Source organism: Cornus florida, unplaced genomic scaffold (genome assembly GCF_030987335.1).
Source record: "Cornus florida cultivar Cherokee Brave unplaced genomic scaffold, ASM3098733v1 CherokeeBrave_3.0.0_Hap2_Chr11, whole genome shotgun sequence".
Lineage (NCBI taxonomy): Eukaryota > Viridiplantae > Streptophyta > Magnoliopsida > Cornales > Cornaceae > Cornus > Cornus florida.
The window spans coordinates 96,456,697-96,476,436 of NW_026775581.1; the positions used below are offsets into that span (position 1 = coordinate 96,456,697).

The 19,740-nt window shown below is 37.4% G+C and overlaps 1 protein-coding gene across 1 annotated transcript; it reads right to left on the reverse strand.

The window, feature by feature from the left end:
- Positions 1-17,841: 17,841 nt before the first annotated feature.
- On the reverse strand, positions 17,842-19,030 carry LOC132286179 (ethylene-responsive transcription factor WIN1-like). The gene is made up of 2 exons (XM_059788458.1): positions 18,865-19,030; positions 17,842-18,554 (listed from the first exon to the last, which is right to left on the reverse strand). The coding sequence occupies exons 1-2, from the start codon at positions 18,942-18,944 to the stop codon at positions 18,116-18,118; spliced, it is 519 nt and encodes a 172-aa protein (XP_059644441.1). The 5' UTR covers positions 18,945-19,030; the 3' UTR covers positions 17,842-18,115.
- Positions 19,031-19,740: the final 710 nt, after the last annotated feature.

The following is a 19,740-nucleotide window of genomic DNA, read 5'->3' on the forward strand; positions in this document are numbered from 1 at the left end:
TTTTTTTTTAGCAAATTGAAGATTCAATAAACTAGAAAAGTCTCTAATTTCCCTTCAAGAAATAAACCCTTATAATATGTCATTCATACTGTTGGTGCAAATAATTCGTTTGACTAAAAAGTTAAATGAATATATACAACTCACTCGAAATAAAAAAACAATTAATAATAATAATTCAGAGAGAAGCTTGTAATGCTCGATCATCTTTATTGGAGGTCTACGCCTCCATTTATATACAAAAAGATGATGGAATTATGGTAGGACTCGCTTTGCTTGTCCTCCAATTCATTTTCTATACAATTCTTTACCAACATAGTTCTTCCCTTTCGTAGTTCTTCCTATACCAAGTTTCCTCTATGCAGAGTTTCCTTTTATGCAGAATCCTTAAGTAAAAAGACTTTGATTCAATTAAACTGGAGTTGGATGTAAATGGGCCGGCCCACAGATCAAGAAGCTAATATGGATAACCTCGGGTCAATCAGTGGCTTTATTTGGGCTTTACCGAGATTGGACTTTGATAGGCTGGTTTGGAGAAGAGTTTGGACTCTAACTTACTTCAATGATGTGGCTGATTCTTATTGGTGGAGGGATTTTTCCCTCCACACTTTGCCCCCAATTCCCTCCTAAATTGAATTACGGCTCCTAGTTAAAAGGGAATTGATTTTGCACGGTTGCCAACATTTGCAAGAGGCGGTTTCAAGGAGTGGCCATTGACATTCTGACCTAAGGACTTCTTCACAGCTTGCTCTTGCCTTCACTGCGTTCGCCTCTTCGTCTTGACACCAGGTTAGTTCCTCATTCATCTTTTTGATTTCATACCATGAGCACTTCATCCACCCACGACCATATAGAAATTATAAACTCCGAGTCCACTTTTTCATCATCTCACATTCTTCTTAGAGTTCCCCCTCATAAGGTTCCCAACCCTCGTGAGTCTGCGAATGAATCTGTCGTGCGAACAAGCGATTCCTCCCCATAAACAGAAGTGTCTACTTCTAGATCAGTTAGCATTTTCTCAAAAAAGGAAAGAGAAATGATTTTATCCGTCCAGCGTATTGAATTCTCCATTGAAGAAGTGATGGAGGAATTTGAGATCCCCAAAGGGGTAGAAATTGTTGAATACCCAACAAATGTTGATTTCAGTTCAGGTGAGGGTGTTGGAGAGAATGAATTGCTTTTGTCTGTCGTGCACCTTCATGCTCTTCGTTTTCCCTTTCACCCCTTTCACCACCTGGTCTTCAATAAATTAGGTATAGCCCCTCTTCAAGTAAACCCTAACTTTTTTCGTACAGTCTCGGCTCTTCTTGTTCGCCGAAGGCTAGAAAGCCTTGACTTGACCTTTGCTGACCTATTAATTACTTATTCGATTTCCAAACATCAAACTGAGCTCGGCCGCTACTATCTTACTTCCTCCCTCCGACGGAGGATATGTATAGACCTCCCTACTTCCGAGAAGAGATAGAAAGAAAGAATGATTATTGTCAAAGGGAGTTAGTTTGTATCTCAGTCGAACAAACTCCCCATCCTCGCAAATTTGGGATATTAGGTATAGAAACTTTACCTTCCCTTCATAAAAAATGCTCCGGTTGCTTTCCATTCCAAGTTTTACTTTTTCATTATACTTACGAATTTCTTGGTATTTTTTCAGCAACGTTTCCCTCTTCTGTAGCCAATAAAAAACTTGTTTTCCTCGAAGAACAAGTTTAGAAAGACCCCCCTTCTGCAGAGGACCTTCTTTCTTCCTCCAATCTCAAGGAACTTGCTTCTAGCACTTCTTCTGCTGACATTATGGATTTGTCACTCCCTTTATTTGACATTTTTCCTCTGACTAACGAGCAAAAGAAGAGGGCTGAGGCTGTTAAAAAGAAGGCATTGGAAGATCAACCCCTTGAAGTCATTCACTCGACTGAGAATGAAAAAGAAGCTGGGGAACCTCCTTTGAAAAAAAAACCAAGTTGAACCCTTCTTCCACGAGCAAGGGCAAGGGCATTAGCCTCTCCAAGAGTAAGGGAAAGAAAGTTGAAGAAGCCAACCCTGAAGAAGAAGTTAGGGCTTTCGTCCTGACTAAAACCGAAGAAGCTTGGAGGCCTACTTTCTCTAGGGCTGACAAATCTATATTTTATTCTGGAGACTCGGTAGTCACTAATCCCTCTGCTGCACTGGCAGCTCATGGAATGTGGCTATCAAAGATAAGGAAATCATAGGCAATATGGGGTTAGACTAGTTGCTTCTTTCTACCCCTGTTTGTGCCGTGAAAGTTCGTCCTTTCCTTTTTCCTACTATTATCATATTTTCCCCTTTCATTTTACTTATACCCTTATTGATCATACAGATCATGTACCACACCATGGCCCTATGTGCGATTGCTGAAGCTGAGTTAATTTACATTCAGAAACTGGAAAAAGACTTGGCTGCTACTGAGAAGAAGCTCTTCCATGCACACTTAGATGTAAAGTTGGCTCATGATGCGAGGGACGTGTACAAAGGTTGCATTGCCACTTCTGAAGCCAAAATGAAGGAGCTGGAAGCTGAAAACCTTCGCTGGAGGGATGTAATTAACACTTGCACTACTACTGGAAAACAAATACAGGAGCATTATTCCTCCTTGGTGCATTTGTCTAGTGCAAGATCCTTCCGGTTCGGCTTCGCTCAAGGCTCGGGCGATAAATCGAAGGACCCAAATGCTTTTGACGCAGATATGGAGGTGTCCTTCCCTTATGCTGAGGGTCCAAAGGCCCAAAAAGCTAAGGTTCTATTTGCTAAGATGGTGAAGTCCAACCAAGGGGATCCTCCAGCTTAAAACTCAGTTCCTCCAGCTTTAACTTCTAGCCTGAATGTTGTTGATGCTTTTGACTCCACTCCTTTTAATCCTAAAAGGAAATAATTTATGTAATATTTGTTTCGAACTGATGTTTTTTGTGTTGTAAACAATGGCTACTATGGTTCGAGGACTCAAAAATGATAGGAAACAAGAAGAGGGTTCACGTGATAGCTAGGTCATTAATTGGAGATTATGGTATCACTCGGTGACTTATCTATCGAGGGAACCTTTTTGTTACGTATTAGTTTTTCATATGTGTATATCAAAACCTCCTTGTTCTTGTATTTTTTCGATGTGGGACAACTTGTCTAAAAGACTTTAGGCAAGTTGGACTAACTTTGTAATTGATATCTTCTAGATCCGAAGACTCTCCAAAATGTAGGCTCAAGAAAGAGTTACCCCTGAGATGTAGGTCTCTAATTAAGTGATTTCACTTGAAGATCTATTTATCAGGGGGCACTTTCCTTAGCGATCAACAGTTATGGGATGTAGCCATATACAGCATTCCATTTTCTTATTTGTTTCGGATGTGGGACAACTTTCTATGGGCTTGCACTGTTGGGCTACATATTTGGGCCCAATGGGAAGACATTCATAAAGAGTACTTGCCCCCATTTGGGTTTAGACTTATTGGTCTATCTTCGGACTTTAAGATCAGAGGTGTTAGATTCCTCGATAGCTGTATAGGCTTTAGAGAAAAATGTTAATGTCTTTGGATGCCTGAGATTTGAAGCTCGCTATCCCTCAACTATGTGCCTTAGAGTAATTCAGCGATACTTTCGGACACTTGAGGCTCGAAGCTTGTTGTTCCTCGGTTATGTGGCTTAGAGGAATTCAGCGATGCTTTCGGACACTTGAAGTCTGAAGCTTGTTGTTCCTCGAGTATGTGCCTTAGAGGAATTCAGCGATGCTTTTGGACACTTGAGGTCCAAAGCTTATTGTTCCTCGGCTATGTGCCTTTCGAGGATTTCAGTGATGCTTTTGAACACTTGAGGTCCGAAGCTTGGTGTTCCTCGACTATGTGCCTTAAAGGAATTCAGCGATGCTTCCGAACACTTAAGGTCCGAAGCTTGTTGTTCCTCGGCTATGTGCCTTCGAGGATTTCAGCGATGTTTTTGGACAATTGAGTGCCGAAACTTGTTATTCCATGGACACTTGAGGTCCGAAGCTTATAAAAGAGAGAGAGGCCATGAAAAAAAGTCACCGAGACTATGCAACTTTCCATATATGTGATTGGAAGTCTGTTTATCTCAGGACTCATTTTATGGCACTATAGTGTGGTATGGGTATATTAACTACCCATTTTGTAACCCTAACTGATGTGGGACAAAACAAAATTAACATACGGGCCAAGTAGCCTGGGCTTATACATCAAAGAATAAGTAAAAAGAGTAAACTAAGAAACCAAGAAAATGAGTAACAGAGACTGGCTAGTCTTTGAAACTGTAGTGAGAAGTCTGTTTGTCTTAGAGACTCGTTTGCAGGTGTTTACTCATATAGGCAAACAACTATATTAACCACATTGGTTTTCTATGTTTAATCGATGTGGGACGAAAAATCAAAAATTTTGTATGGGCCAAATATCTTGGGCTTTAAAAAAGAAGTAAATAATTGTAAAGAGTGCCCACTGGTACTAGGGCTTGGGCTTGCTGGGCCGTTTGTGCCACCAGTGAGCCCTCTTTGCAATATGTTTGCTTACTTAAGTGCATCTTTACTTAAACAACTTTGTTAACTTACTTCTTTATCGATGTGGGAAAGCTTACTTATCCCTCTATAGAATATGTTTATTTTTTCTCTTTGTTTTGTCTTCTCGTAATATCTATTCCGTAATATCTATCAGGGTAATAATCTTGCCCCCTTTTAAGAAAGAAAATAGAATTGCATGAAAATAAACAGTATCCCACATCGAATAAAAAACAAAAAATTAAACAAAATACTTGTACGGGTTAACTACTCTCACATCGTAATGGAGATCGTCAGGTACATGGGACCATAATCCAGTCATGTATCCGACGTTCTCCATCTTTTGGATAATCATGACATCATCGACTTATAAAAGAAGATGCTAAAGGATATAGTAAGCCAAGAATTTTATTAAATGGGCCATAGGTGATCATATTCGTAAAAAGAAAAATAAAAGAAATAGAGCCTATTTTCTAATGATAGTACCTTTTGAGGTGTATTGCATTCCATGGGCATGCAATCACTCACCCATCAGCTTCAGCTAGCTTGAAAGCACCTTTCCCCACCACTTCTGTAACTCGGTAGGGTCCAGTCCAATTGGGTTGTAATTTCTTGACGTGTGCCATCTCCTGCTTCAGTACCTAATCTCCTACTACGAAGCTGCAGAATCTAACTCGCTTATTATAATTGTTTCGCAACTGCTGCTAGTATGAAGCAAGTCGAATTGCTGCAGTGTCCCTCTTTTCTTTCAAGAGGTCAAGGCTGTGGGCTTCATCATTATTCCCTTCGAGTAACAGATGGGTCCGAAGAGTTGGGATCACTGACTCTATTAGGATGACAACTGTTGTTGGTTTCCTTGATGGAGTCGCCACAACCAACAAAGCTTGAAAGTTGTGTGAGAATTTAGAAGGTGGCCAAGTTTTACATTTATAGAAAGCCACTACTACCTTTCTCTATATAAAATATAGATAGGGTGAGTAGGGATCGTCCCAAGGGATTATACGTGTTGGAATTTCGACTTCGACTCTAGCGTACCAAATGATTGCAAAAGAGAATTGGGTTGGTTGATTATACTAAATGAACTAAACTATAATAAAGTAAGTAAGAAAGAAAGGTCTTGGGGTGTAGAGATCACCACCAAACAATACTATTCCAAACCATAATCAAGTGACTAATGAGGGAAATGAATGTGTTGCAACAATGTTGTGTGTGTAAAAGACATTCAATTGGTAAGGGTGACTCAACAAGTGCAAATTGTCTCAATCAACATGTGTGAGGCCACAATACATCTATTGGTAGAGGAATATATTGTCTAAACATCATGTGAAGATAACAAAATAACAATTCAAGTCATTGAACCTTTCATTAAGCTCATAGTCCAAGCAATCCATAAGGATGATTTAGTTAAACATGCATTATCTAAACATCATGTGAGAGGTACAAAATATCTATTAGGAGAGGAATAAATTGTCTAAACACATGTGAAAGATACAACATATCATAACTAGTCATTAATCCTTCATTAAGCTCACAATCCACATACAACACAATATTAGAGGAATATGCCATTTAGACTCACAAGCATTGAACATCAAACATCAAGAGTAGATTGTCCTCCCATCTAACATTACACTACCACTACACTAAATCTACACTACTAGCATGAAAATAAAGCTATCTAGACTAGGGGAGAGGCACAAACCAACAAGAATAGGCATAAACCATCAAATGAACCAAAATAGCATTCATTAAGCATATCATCTTGATAATCTCTAGATCTATAGCATCAATACACATAGACATGCATCAAAAATACTAAATCTAGGGATAAGCACATGAATATCCTACTCTAGCATACATAGACATATGGATAGAATAGAATAGTCAATTGGAAGCATTAAACCATACAAACCATGAAATAATCAAGATTTATATATACATGAATATCAAAATGTATCATACAACACAAATCCCTCAATAATACACAAGATTAGGGTAAAGAAAGCATGCTTGGGGCTAACTCTAGCCCCAAGAGGATGTCTAGCCACTCATGGTAGTGATGATCCAACCCTCAAGGGCTAACTCCATGGCTGCTCCTTGTTGGTGAAGATCTCCTCCAATGGTTGCTCTAGCTTCCTCCCTTCTTCCTCTCCAAGAATAGCCTCCAAGATGATTTTCAATGTGCGACAAGAGACTTACTCAAAAAGTGTATCATATTCCTTATATAGGTAGGTCAAATACACCCCATGATGAGATGTGGTCGTGCAAGGCATATTCTCCAATGATTGGATGAAGGGCGGAATAAATGAGATGGACTTTAACTTTTTCTCGCTGAAGGAAGTTCGATCGATCGAACCTTAACTTGGATCGATCGAAAATGGGTTCGATCGATCGAACTGCATCTTGGATCGATCGAAGTGGTCTGACTCCTCCGGATAATGACAAGGCTGGGATATTTTCAAGATATTTATGGGGAAAAAGACAAAAGTGGTTGGTAGGCGTACAGCTGTAGATAAGATCAATCATTTGAATAGGACAAAATAGGGTTCGATCGATCGAAGGTGATGTTCGATCGATCGAACTTGGAATTTCAGCAAAGGCCAAGGTTGGATCTATCGAGAAGTACTGTGATCGATCATAGATGTTCGATCGATTGAACTCTAAGTTGGATCGATCGAACTTTTCAGCTACACAACTTGATTCCTTTTCGTTCCTTTCTTTCTCCACTTTGCTCCCTCCTTTGGTTTATCTCAGGATTGCTTCAATTAAGCTCTTATTTGGCTGAGTTAGCTAAATTTTGGGATTAGTGCCTGAAAATATAAATAACACGTAATAAGTCTAAAATGGCAAAGTAAAATAGATAAAGGTACTAGAATGCTTAAGCTTAACGGGTTTAAATACGCATTTTTCAGTGCTCATCAACAACCTCAGACCCATAAGCCATTGCAAAGGGACTCTCCCCTGTTGGCCTTCGCGGAGTGGTTCGATAAGGCCAAAGCACGTTGGGGAGATTTTCATACCATTTAGACTTGAGATTCTCCAGTTTCTTCTTCAAACAGTCAAAGATGGTCCGATTAGTTATCTCAACTTGCCCATTCCCCTATGGATGGCTTACTGCAGCTAACTTCTTCCTGATTCCATGCTCCGACAAAGAACTTCCTTGTGCTCCTGTAGTCCAGATTCTTTCTATTGTCCATCATAATGACCTTCGATACTCTGAATCAGCAGATTATATTGTTTCACAAAAAGCTCTTCACTTGCTCATGAGTCACGCTTGAATAGGCCTCTACTTCTACCCATTTTAGTGAAGTAATCCGTAGCCAATAACACGTATTCCTTTTGTTCCAGAGCTTTAGGTAGATGACCTACCATATCTATCCCCCACTGAGCGAATGGCCATAGATTTGCCATTGTATGCAAATCTTCAACCGATTGATGCTTCATTGGGCCATAGCATCCAGGAGGAAATCAGTCATTGCTTGTCCTTTGTGTGACACCTTCGGCTCGTAAACTATGTCAAAAGAACTAAGCTCGATTGCCCATTTTGTAATTCATCCTGACAGATCTGGCTTAAAAAGGATAGCCCACATAAGATAATTTGTAAGGACCACTATACGATGAGACTCAAAGTAATGCCGAAGCTTTATTTTTGTATACACTAAGGCTAGTATGATCTTCTCCGCCTTGCTATATCTTGTTTCGGCATCGATTATCGTCTTACTTGTGTAGAAGACTGGATGTTACTTTCCCCCTTCCTCTCGGATCAGATCTGCACTTGTAGCTGTGTCAGAAATTGCTAAATACATTATTAGAACTTCTTCAAGCTTCGGGGCACACAAGATAGGGGGTTTGGTAATGTAATACTTTAATCTAGCAAGAGCTTCTTGCTGCTGAGGTCCCCATATGTCCTTGTTCTTTAAGTGTATAGCATCAAAGAAAGGTTTGCATTTATCAGATAATCGGGATATGAATCAACTAAGAGCTGTTATTCTGCTCGTTAGGATCTGTACTTCTCTTTGGGTTTTTGGCTCTTGATTTTGCAATAAGGCTCGACGGTCTTGCCCAACATTTCATCAAAGATCTTACTGACGAGGCGCTGGTAAGTTGCCCCGGCGTTCTTAAGGACGAAGGGCATAACTCTGTAACAATAAGTTCCCTTCTCTGTGATGAAGGATGTTTTTTCTTCGTCCTCTGGATTCATGGGAATCTGATTGTACCCAGAGTATGCATCAAGGAATGTTAACCTCTTGTAGCCTGTGGTAGCGTCCACCATCTGGTCTATCTTCGGTAGCAGGAAACTATCTTTGTGACAAGCCTTATTTAGATTGGTGAAATCTATACATACCCTTCACTTTCCGTTCTTCTTTTAGACCACGACTACGTTCGAAAGCCACTGTGGATAATGCACTTCCCTGATGAAGCCCGCTTGAAACAACTTGTCGACCTCTTCAGCAACAATTTGGTTTCTTTCGGGGAGCAAACCTCATATGCTTTTGTTTGACTGGTCTGTACGAAGGGTCCACTTTTATATTATGACAAGATACCAAAGGGTTAATTTCTGGCATGTCCGAGTGGATCCATGCGAATGTATCTGTATTTCTTTGGATAACATCTATCAGTACCTCCCTCTCTTCAGCTGAGGGGGATGAACCCATATAAGTGACTTTCTGTGAATTACCGAGGATAAACTCTACAGCTTCAAGAGATTCTTCGGTGGGCTTCGTCGTTTTTGCCTCGGCTTCTGCAGACCCAGGCAGAAGGCTCTATAATTGTTATTTAGCAACACCTTCAGGGGTTGCATCTGATCTGGATGTCTTGACTCATTTCTTTGCTTCTCTCAATGTTAACATGTAACACTCTTTTGTAGCAACTTGATCTCCATAAAGGTTAATAACTTCTTTTCCGTCCGGAGATAAGTATCGCATCACCTGATGTAGAGTAGACGGCACCCCATTCATTCGATGAATTCAACCGCTTCCCATGATAAGGTTGTAAGAAAGATGAATTTTTATCAAAACAAAGTTTTCCTTCAGTATCCTTTTTGCAGCAGTGACTGACAAATCGATTACCCCAATAGGATCCACTTTCGTTCCATCGAATCCCATCAAAGGACTAGAGGTGGCTCGAAATGATGACGATGGAATCTCTAACTGTTCAAAGACTGCCTTAGTTATTATATTGGCACTGCTGCCAGGGTCTACCAAGACCCTTTTAATCATGCAGTTTGCTACCAAAAAACTGATAACGAGCGGATCTTCGTGGGGAAGCTGAACTCTGGAAAAATCCCCATCTTCGAATCTAATGTTGATACTGCCGGAAGTAATAGTATTCACTGAGGATAACTTCATTAACTTGTGGACAGCCCTCAGTCTGGATCCGTACACCTCTTCTGATTCTTGATCTTCCTCTGATTTTCTATGGATTGCATGAATGACTTTTACTTGACTACCTTCCACCTTCCGAGGATTAGCCTCCCTCAGCCTTATCTGTTCCTTCGGCCCGAGGTAGTCTACTAGGTCTCCTTTGGCTATCATGTTTTTCCACCTGTCGCCGAAGGGATCTGCAGTCATTGGTTGCATGCCCATAGTCCCTATGATATGCGCAATATTTACTTTTGTCCTTCTGCTCCAGGGGTTGCCGCATTGGCTGAGGGGCTATGAATCTTACTTTGTTCTCTTAGAATAATCGAGCCAATGTAATTCAGAGAGGTATCACTCTTTTCTCAGTCTTTTGTCTTTTCTCAAGTAGCTGAGCAACTGGTGCTGAGGCATATTGAGTTGTCTGACTCTTTGAACTCGAAGCTTTTTCCCGAGGCTTATTTTCTACTGTGACGAGGGTGGCATGTTGTACTCGATGAGCTACGTTTTCTTCAAGCCGGATGTAAACTTGCACCCTGGCATTAAGAGTTTGCACACTAAAGAGGTATAAAACTTAGTCCCTTGGATTATGCCGATCTTGAATGCTTCCATAGCAGTCTCAGGGTGATAATCTGCTATCTCCGAGGCTTCCATGTTGTACCTGGACAGGAAATCTTGCAACGTTTCACCTCTCTTCTGCCTTATAGTGAAGAGGCTAGCGATAGTCTTTTTCTGCTTCTTATTGCCACAGTATTAGGCTAAAAACATAGTGCACAGAGTTTCATAGTTCGGGATGGACTTGTGTGGCCTATTTTTGAACCATTCCAGTGCAGCTCTCGTCAGACTAGTTGGGAAAACTTTGCACATGAATGCATCATTGTGGTCATCCAGAGCCATCTTTTGAGAGTAATGATCGAGGTAACGGGAGGGATCTCCTGTGCCATCGAACTGAGTAAAAGCTGGCATGGTAAATTTTTTAGTTCTATCGACGTAGTATACCTGATCGGTGAATGGAGTCTTCACCAGATAGGCTTTATGCTCCCTGGCCATCTCTGCAGGCGTCTGAATTCCTCAGGAGCTTCTTCTAGTCAAAGATCTCCAGGGCTCCATCTTAGACCTTATATGTCCACACTATGAGCTTACGGCTGGATTCAGCCTGTTTATCTTGTGCGCGATGAGGATGGTTGTCCGAAGCTACTGCCTTGGTTCTTGCCTGCTGCTCCTGTCGATTCTCGTTAACTTGAGCTTCGTCGACAGGAGGAATATTGTGGTTGGGGAGAGCTCCCGATGTGTTGTCTGGTAGTGGCTGTGGTGCTATCTGTGCCGTAGCTGTTTGAAGAGCATCGTTCTTCTGCTGAAGCAATGCAATCTGGTTTGTACTAGCCTCGTTTGCTTGACGGAGGGTCTCAAACTGCTGCAAGAACTCTTCTCGCATCTTTTGCATTAGTTCCATCGTTGATCGGCTACAGCTGCAGCCCCTCCGATTAACATCCCGGATCGTAATAGCATAAAAGATTTCAATTTACTCGTAAGAATATATTTCTAAACGTTCCCACAGACGGCGCCAAAGTGTAGGTGCAAATAATTCATTTGACTAAAAAGTCAAATGAATAGATACAACTCACTTGAAATAAAAGAACAATTAACAAGAATAATTCAGAGAGAAGCTTGTAATGCTCAATCATCTTTATTGGAGGTCTACGTCTATATTTATATACAAAAAAGATGATGGAATTATGGTAAGACTCACTTTGCTTGTCCTCTAATTCATTCCATATACGATTCTTTACCAACATAGTTTGAACAGGACTTGGATGTAAATGGGCCAACCCACAGATCAAGAAGCTAATATGGATAACCTCGAGTCAATCAGTGGCTTTTTTTGGGCTTTACCGAGATTGGACTTTGATGGGCCGGTTTGGAGAAGAGTTTGGACTCTGACTTACTTGAATGATGTGGCTGATTCTTATTAGTGGGGGGATTTTTCCCTCCACACATACCAATGGTATATTAATTGTGATACCCCCTAATTTCGGAACACAGGTTGATCAAATCCGCGCACAAAATTAAGGGATATCAAAATAATTAAAGTATTTAAATAAACACAGATTACAAAATGAAATAAAGAATAAAATAAAACACTGAAGAAATCCAATTAATAGTAAATCCATTAATAACTTCCAAATGGTTACAACTCGGGAATCTCGTAACTCAAGGACCCCTTAACCAAAAGTTACTATTTAAAATTTCAACCAAATAAATACTAATATCAACTGAAACAATAATAATATCCTACTTTTAAATAAACAGAAGGAATGGGTAAGTCCTCCAGCTGCGGATCCTCAACCTTGAGACTTGACCTTCTAACAACCTGAAAAATAAATCGCGGGTTAAACCCTACGAGCAAGCTCTCTCTACTAAGCCTCTGAAAATCAATAAACAGATCATCTTTATCAAAATCATCCCTAATAAAGCTTTAACTTTAATATATGATGCTATAAATATATATATAGTACAATCATCCTATATGTGAATAAGGCATTAAATTGTCAAAACCACTTACCAATGATTAATTATCAGTCATACCTAGACCAAGCCCCCTTTATAATTTTCTCATAAAGTAAACTCCACTCACCTTAACTCCATCCTAAACAGTAATTTAGTCATTTAAACAATAATTTACAATTTAAGAAAAAAATCCAATAAATCCAAAACCCAACAATACTTTTGATCATTTAAATTACATATCAAAAATTTAAGCTTTGACAAATCACCCATGTCTCCACCACTATTATTTTATTATCATATATAAAATAATACACTAACCTGTATATACTAGATTATTCTAGTCATAATCCAACCTATACATACAATGACCTTAGATAAAATTTTAATCATCTAAACACATAACAATTTAATTATGCACTGGCAAATCAACCATGCCATCTATAAATATATTTATTTATATACTAGCAATTCAACCATGCTTCCTTAAATATATTTACTTATACAATTAACTAGCAACTCAACCATGCTTCTCATATATGAAATTTATTCATATCTAATAAGGCAGTATATTTAAGCCTTTGGCAACTCATCCATGCCTACAATTCAACCATGTACTAACATTAAACGTAACTATCATTTAATCCATACGTAAACATCTTATGCATATTACACGCAAAACCTTAGTTTAATAATCAGTCAATCCAGATACTCGGAAATCATATATATATATCCCTGTATATGTTATTTAGTGTGTATCTATATATATATACCTCCTTCCATAATAATCATATATTAATTAATTCATACATTACATATAGATATATATAACAAATATACCTATATACACTTCTTTCCATCCCTAACTATTAATTTAATATATGTACGCACATTAAATACCACAGTGACACTATATGGCTCTCAAAATACCACGAACGCATACTCTAACGGTTGCTGTCAACCCCAACAGTTTAAAAACCAACTCCAATAAATCACTAGACCCCACAAAAGCTTTCCTTGTCCTCAAACACCTCTGCACGCGCCGCCCCACGCTCCCAGACTCACTGCACGCGCTTCCACGCGCCACCACAAGCTGGCGGGTATCTTCACGCTCCTCCACGCGCTGTACACGCGCCTGTTCTTCATTCTGGAGGACATGGCTGCTTCTAGTTGGCTTGAACATCGGGCTTTGGTGAGTTGCGTCACACTGGATTAATTTTGTTGTTGACTAGACTAAGTCAACGGTCCAGATACACGCCCACACAGAACTCCATGCGCCGCGATGCACCGGATCCCATATTTGTTGACCAGATTGATCCAAGGGCCTAGATCAGTGGGTACACCTTCTACCTATGCACACACCCACACTGGATAATCCGAAAATCATCAGGACCATCCTAAGGTCCTGATTTGAGGCGCACCAAAGTGCTGCGCTCCGCGACTCACTGAATCAAAACCCCCTATTTGTTGCGCCGATTTCTTTAGCATCCTCCAGTGCATATATATGAACAATATATATAAATATATATATACAGAATATATAAAATAAATTCTAAAAAAAACATAAAAGAAGTCCAGAAAAATCTAGAAAAATCCCAAAAGCTTAATTCAATTATTTTGGGCCTAATTGAACATACATAATTAAATTAAGATCTATTTAATTTAATTAATCATGCTACACAAGATTAAAGCAATCTATAAAAATTTTATAAAAAATAAAATAAAATTTAATTAACCTAACCTCACATACAAAAATTTAAATTATGAGAGTAAAGCATACCTATATTCACATGTTTAATTCTATAATTTTGTAAAGATTAAATATGCTCATATAATCCGACTAACAAATTATTCTTAATCAACAAAATAACCATATGATTTTGATACTCAAGGTGCTAGGTTTATGAATTCTGAGAGGAAAACTAGAGAAGAACTTGCCTGTCTCTTCTAAATCCGGCCTCCTCTTTCTCTGATCCAGTTTCCTCTTTGTTAACCCTTTTTATTCTTCTCTCTTTGACTCCCTTATTTTTCTAACGTGAGAAAAACTCCTAACCCTAAAGTCTTATGTGTCTATTTATATACATCAAAACCAAATCCTTTTCTCATTATGATTAACATATAAAATAAATAATATTTATCTTCTAAATAATATATATACACACATATTTTAATATAAATATGTATATTACCTTCCATACATAACCATTAGTTAAATAAATTATTTATTCCTATATATATATATATATATATATATATATATATATACTGACATATATACCCCTCCACATGATTATTAATTAATTAAATTTATATACATATAATTATATATATATATATAAAAATTTGCAAAGATAATGATTAAATATCTTCACAACCATAGACCTTTAATAGCTAACCCAACAAGGCTTCCTTCAAGCCCAATACCACATCCGTTAATCCAACTTCCCTTAAACCCAATCCAAATAATTTAAATACATAAAATAACTAAATAAATAATACACACAAGCTTAAACGCACACAAATCAAATGAACAATTCACTCATTAGTATTTCGCAAATCAAACACCATAAACAAATCACAATTTATCTACGCACTTAGTTAAATAAAACGAATCATTTAAAAAAAGTAAAATAAGAAAAAAATTAATTTTAATTAATAAATCCTTTTAAAATATTGGGGTATTACATTAATGCTCGATTTGATAGGAAGGAAGAAAGGTCGAGGGAACATAGGAAGAAGAAAAAAAAAAAAAACTTCCTTTATTTGGTAGAGAGGAGACAAGGAGAGAAGAGAAAAGAAGATAGAAGAGTTATCCTTACTCCTTCACAAATTTTCATCCCTCAAAATATGGAGGGAAGACGTGAAGAAAAAAAAGTAAGTCTATATTATAAGAGCTTTTAAATTATAAAACTTTAAGCCTATATTATAAGAGCTTTTAAATTATAAAACTTTTTTTATAATTAACAAAATTTTCATCCCTCAAACTTTTCTTATAATTAACAATCACCATAACCAAGCACAAGTTTTTGAACAATTTTCTATTTTTCAATTTTCTAAAAACATAAAACTATTCTCAAAATTACAAACCAAGCAAGTCTAAAAGTTCTCTAAAAATTCTGAAAAAATAGAGAAAGAAACAGAATCAAATAAAACTACTAAATATAGAATTTGAACGCAATGTCAACGACAAAAAAATCCGAAATATTCAACAGGCTTCCTTATGACAGGTTTTGAGGTCCTAAATGATAGTATTTTGCCGAAAAACGGCATACATCACAGCACAATGGTGGGTCTTGCTCATTGGGTCATTTCCAGTCAAGAAAGTCTCATGTTGGGTTTAAAACGGATACTTCTGGATCAGCCCAGAAAATCCGTTAATATGTCTATTTGGCCCCCTGGCAGTCCAAACAAACCGTAAAAACTTCAACAATCAGTTCTACATCACAATCTCTTCCCCAAAAATATCTCAGTCGTCTCTTCTTCACTCCCTTCTATTTAATTTATTTCCTTCCTCTTAAATGGGGCATAAAAATTGATTATTCTTCCTGGTTACCCAAAAATATATATTTGATTCTGCTCCAGATTCCATATTAGGAAAGAATTAGGGACAACAACTTGTCACAACATTTATGCATTAGCATTCATACCAATGTACGACAATTAATTGTACTTTGTGGAACAATTGATTGTATTTGCATATCATATAGTGACTTTGTGTAGCAAAGTGTACGTCCTATGCCCGTATTTGTTCTCATCAACTTTAGTGACCATTAATTTTTTCTGTGCGTACCGTACCCATTATTTTTCAATCATAAATAAATCATGCTTGTGTGTACGAATTTGTTTGTGATGAATTATTAACAATCAGCAAGATTTGGGAGACCAATTTATTTGTTGTTGACTGATTGAGCCATTTAAAGTCATTATCAAATTAAAAATCGACATTTTTTCAAACATTTGTATATATATATGTGCTTAATGATTTTGATGTTTCACTTGTTTAATGTAGATTTTAATTTGATGTCTTTATCACTGTAATCAACATTTGCTCTGCTATTTAATCCCAATTGTCTCATCTAAATAAGTCTCCAATAGTTCCCTTTTTGTACCTTTTCAAAACAATGTTTGAATGAAGATATGAAGTTGTAGCTTTCCGCAAATCTTGTTTACGTATTTTCAAATCACCATTCACCTATATGCAAGATGCCTATGTAGGTTCCCAATCACTTAAAAATCTGATATACCAATACAATAATGTGACTTATAATTGACTCCAAAATTAGCTGGTCAAAAGCATTTCCTAACAGAAGAAAGGGGAGAGAAATTATAATTTGATCTCATAAAAAAAAAATTCTTCTTATAATTAATGATTAATTACGTTAAGTAAATTATGTCTAATGCAACCAAATTAAGTTACTGAGGCCAACTAAACCACAGGTTCCACAGCTGAGGATGAACCAGTAGAACAGCTCACGAGGTCAAAGCATAGAACAGAGAGCAGACACTTTGAAGAAAACCTAATTTGCGAGAAATGATTAGATAATTTTAAACCATGTAGTCCAGTCTATTTAATTAAAAATCTCCGACTAAGAAAAGTGAACTCATATGAGTTCATAAAATAATTCAAAAAAGATATATATATATCACATCCTGCTTTTAGGATGTGTTTGGAAAGCACGTGAAATTAGTTCCATTATTGTTTTTGGCTGCAACTTGGGGCATGTTAGTAAATCTTTCCGCAGAATGTCACCATAACTAAGTGAAAAGAACGTTGATCCTAACAAACTCATTTAAAGCTATAAGTAATCCAGTTACTATGAGCTTTTATAACCACAGAGAGAGTTAATTTTCAATTTTAATTTGTATATATTTGGTCAAAATTTATATATACAGACTATACACACACCATCATTCTGCCAATCAGTTTGGCTTGTGTTGTGTGTTCATTCATTTTTGTTATCTTTTTGAGCTGCACATATAATAATCTACAATACTCTCAAGTCCAACGTACCCCATTTAATTGAAGGCTTTATTTTGGATCTTATCCTTATCATTGAGGCAATTGCGATTAATAATAGTAATAACTGATAATAAAATAAATATATATAATGCAGTATTGTCTAAATTGACAAGTGAAAGACACACAACAAACAAAGATATATTTATTTACACAGACGCGACCCAATCCTAATTAATGTGCCTCTAATTCATGTATAGACCGAGGATATTTAAATTTAATCAAATCAAGGTAGGTAGATGGAATCCCGTTTATTAAATTTCTTCCCCCACATATACAATAGTCTGTATATTCCAATATGTGTAGAACGTACACCATTTTTATTTATTTATTTATTTATTTATGAAACATATATATCTGGAATATTTCTTCTATAGGACCCTATAACTTAATGCTATATCTTTTACCTCTCAAGTGAGATTAGAGTTCAAGAACAAAGAACAAATGAATCAATTAAGTACATAAATCTTCTGCCATAACTCAATATATATATATATATATATTCCACATAGAAATTAGAAGAGAAGCAGCACCAATATCTGCATCTACGTACATATATATATATATATATATATATATATATAACATTTATACCCCTCCTTCAGTACCCAATTATTCCACAAGGCACTAGTTAAAAAAAGAAAAATCAAATACTAGAGCAGTGAGGAGGACTGCACATGGAAGCTCCTAGTTAAGGATAAACCCCATGTGAATGATATCCATAGTGCAAGGTTAATTCCCATTTAAGAGTTCCTCTATCATCTGCAGTGCCACCTTCTCCTCTTCTTCCAGCCCACCTCCCACTTTTGGCTCCGGCGACACCACCGCCGCCGGCTCCTCCTTCTTCCCGAGCTCCACCGTCATGACCCAATTGGAATCGGAACGTTCCCCGGCTCTCTTCTGCCATACTCCAATATGAGAGTTCTCAGTGTCAAGCCTTAGACAGGTAAGAGACGGAGACGGCGACTTAGAACACTTGCGAAGCTTCGCACTCAAGATTGCGGAAAGAGTTCTGGAAGAAGATGTCAACGGAGAGTTTTCATTGGCAGCTGCCTCAGTCACTGGGAAGTTTGTTTTAGCATTGGGGCCTCTAATCAGTATCGCAGCCTCGTCGTAGGCTCGAGCCGCCTCCTCCGCAGAATCAAATGTCCCCAGCCATACCCTTCTCTTCCTATAACACAACAAACAATAATATATAATTAACAAAACACAATATTCAAGCTAGCTAGCTAGTTTGTGAAGCATGTGTCATCTAGTGTGCAACACACATAGATATAATGTATGTGTGTGATAAGAACAGATTATCACAGATTTGGACTTATTCAACATATTCCAAGAATAAAAATTACTCGGTTATCATTAATAAACATAACGAAGTTACATGAAGCGATATTAAAGAACATAAATATAACTAGTGTGTACCTACAATATATATATATATATATATATATGAATGGTTTAATGGAAGAGAATATATATACAGTAATGGGTGGCGAATCTCAGAAACCCAAGAGCCCCAATGGCGTTGCCTGACACCTCTGAACTTGTTTGATTGTACCATTTTGTCAGAGAGAAGTGAAGAATAAGTTGTGGAATTGATGAGAGAAGGAATATAAAGGAGAGTGTATAGGTAGAATAAAAAGTAGGGAATTAATAGGAAGAGAGGAGTGGGGATAGCATAAGAGAGGAACATGTATGTAGTAGTAATGGTCCACTGCATTGATAATTCCTGTCGACGAGGCTTACAACTTTAGGGACTACTGACCCTTTGTGGTCCACTAGGATATCCCCCCCTAATCCCCTATGAACATGACCCACCGGCGAGGTTTTCGGGTTATACTGCCCCACCCCTAAGCCTTTCTCTCTGCCTCAGAGATATATATATATTGATTTTTATATATTATATTATATAGTTTTGTTGCAAAAGATCTTGTATGGATGTGTAGTGAAATTAACAAGAAAAATATATATACAGTTCAGTAATGGTTTTTTGAATTAATTTAAAATTAATAATTGGAATGAAAAACAAGTGTTGATTGAGCACACAGAATCACTTGGATTTGAATCTGGAAATGAATGTTCACTCATTTACATAGATTAATTAGTTAAAAATTTACTTCATTTCATGCTCTATTTACTAATATTTAATATGACCTAGCTAATAAATGGAAGCTTCAAAACCAAAAAGGAAACGGAATGGGAAAATAATTTCACTATTTTATAAAATTTTGGGTGATATTTACTGGTGATACTTGCTAGTCTCATCCTTTTTGAAAAGTTACAAGTACACTCTGACAACGAAAATAGTTTGTCACCATTCACCAAACAAGAGGCATTTATTTTACTTGAAAAATCAT

Bases quoted from the DNA above. Each gene is read 5' to 3' on its own strand.
- LOC132286179 (XM_059788458.1), bottom strand. From the start codon at position 18,944: ATGGTACAATCAAACAAGTTCAGAGGTGTCAGGCAACGCCATTGGGGC. The intron at 18,555-18,864 runs GTATATATATTC...GTTGTGTTATAG, and splicing joins GAGATTCGCCACCCATTACT to GAAGAGAAGGGTATGGCTGG.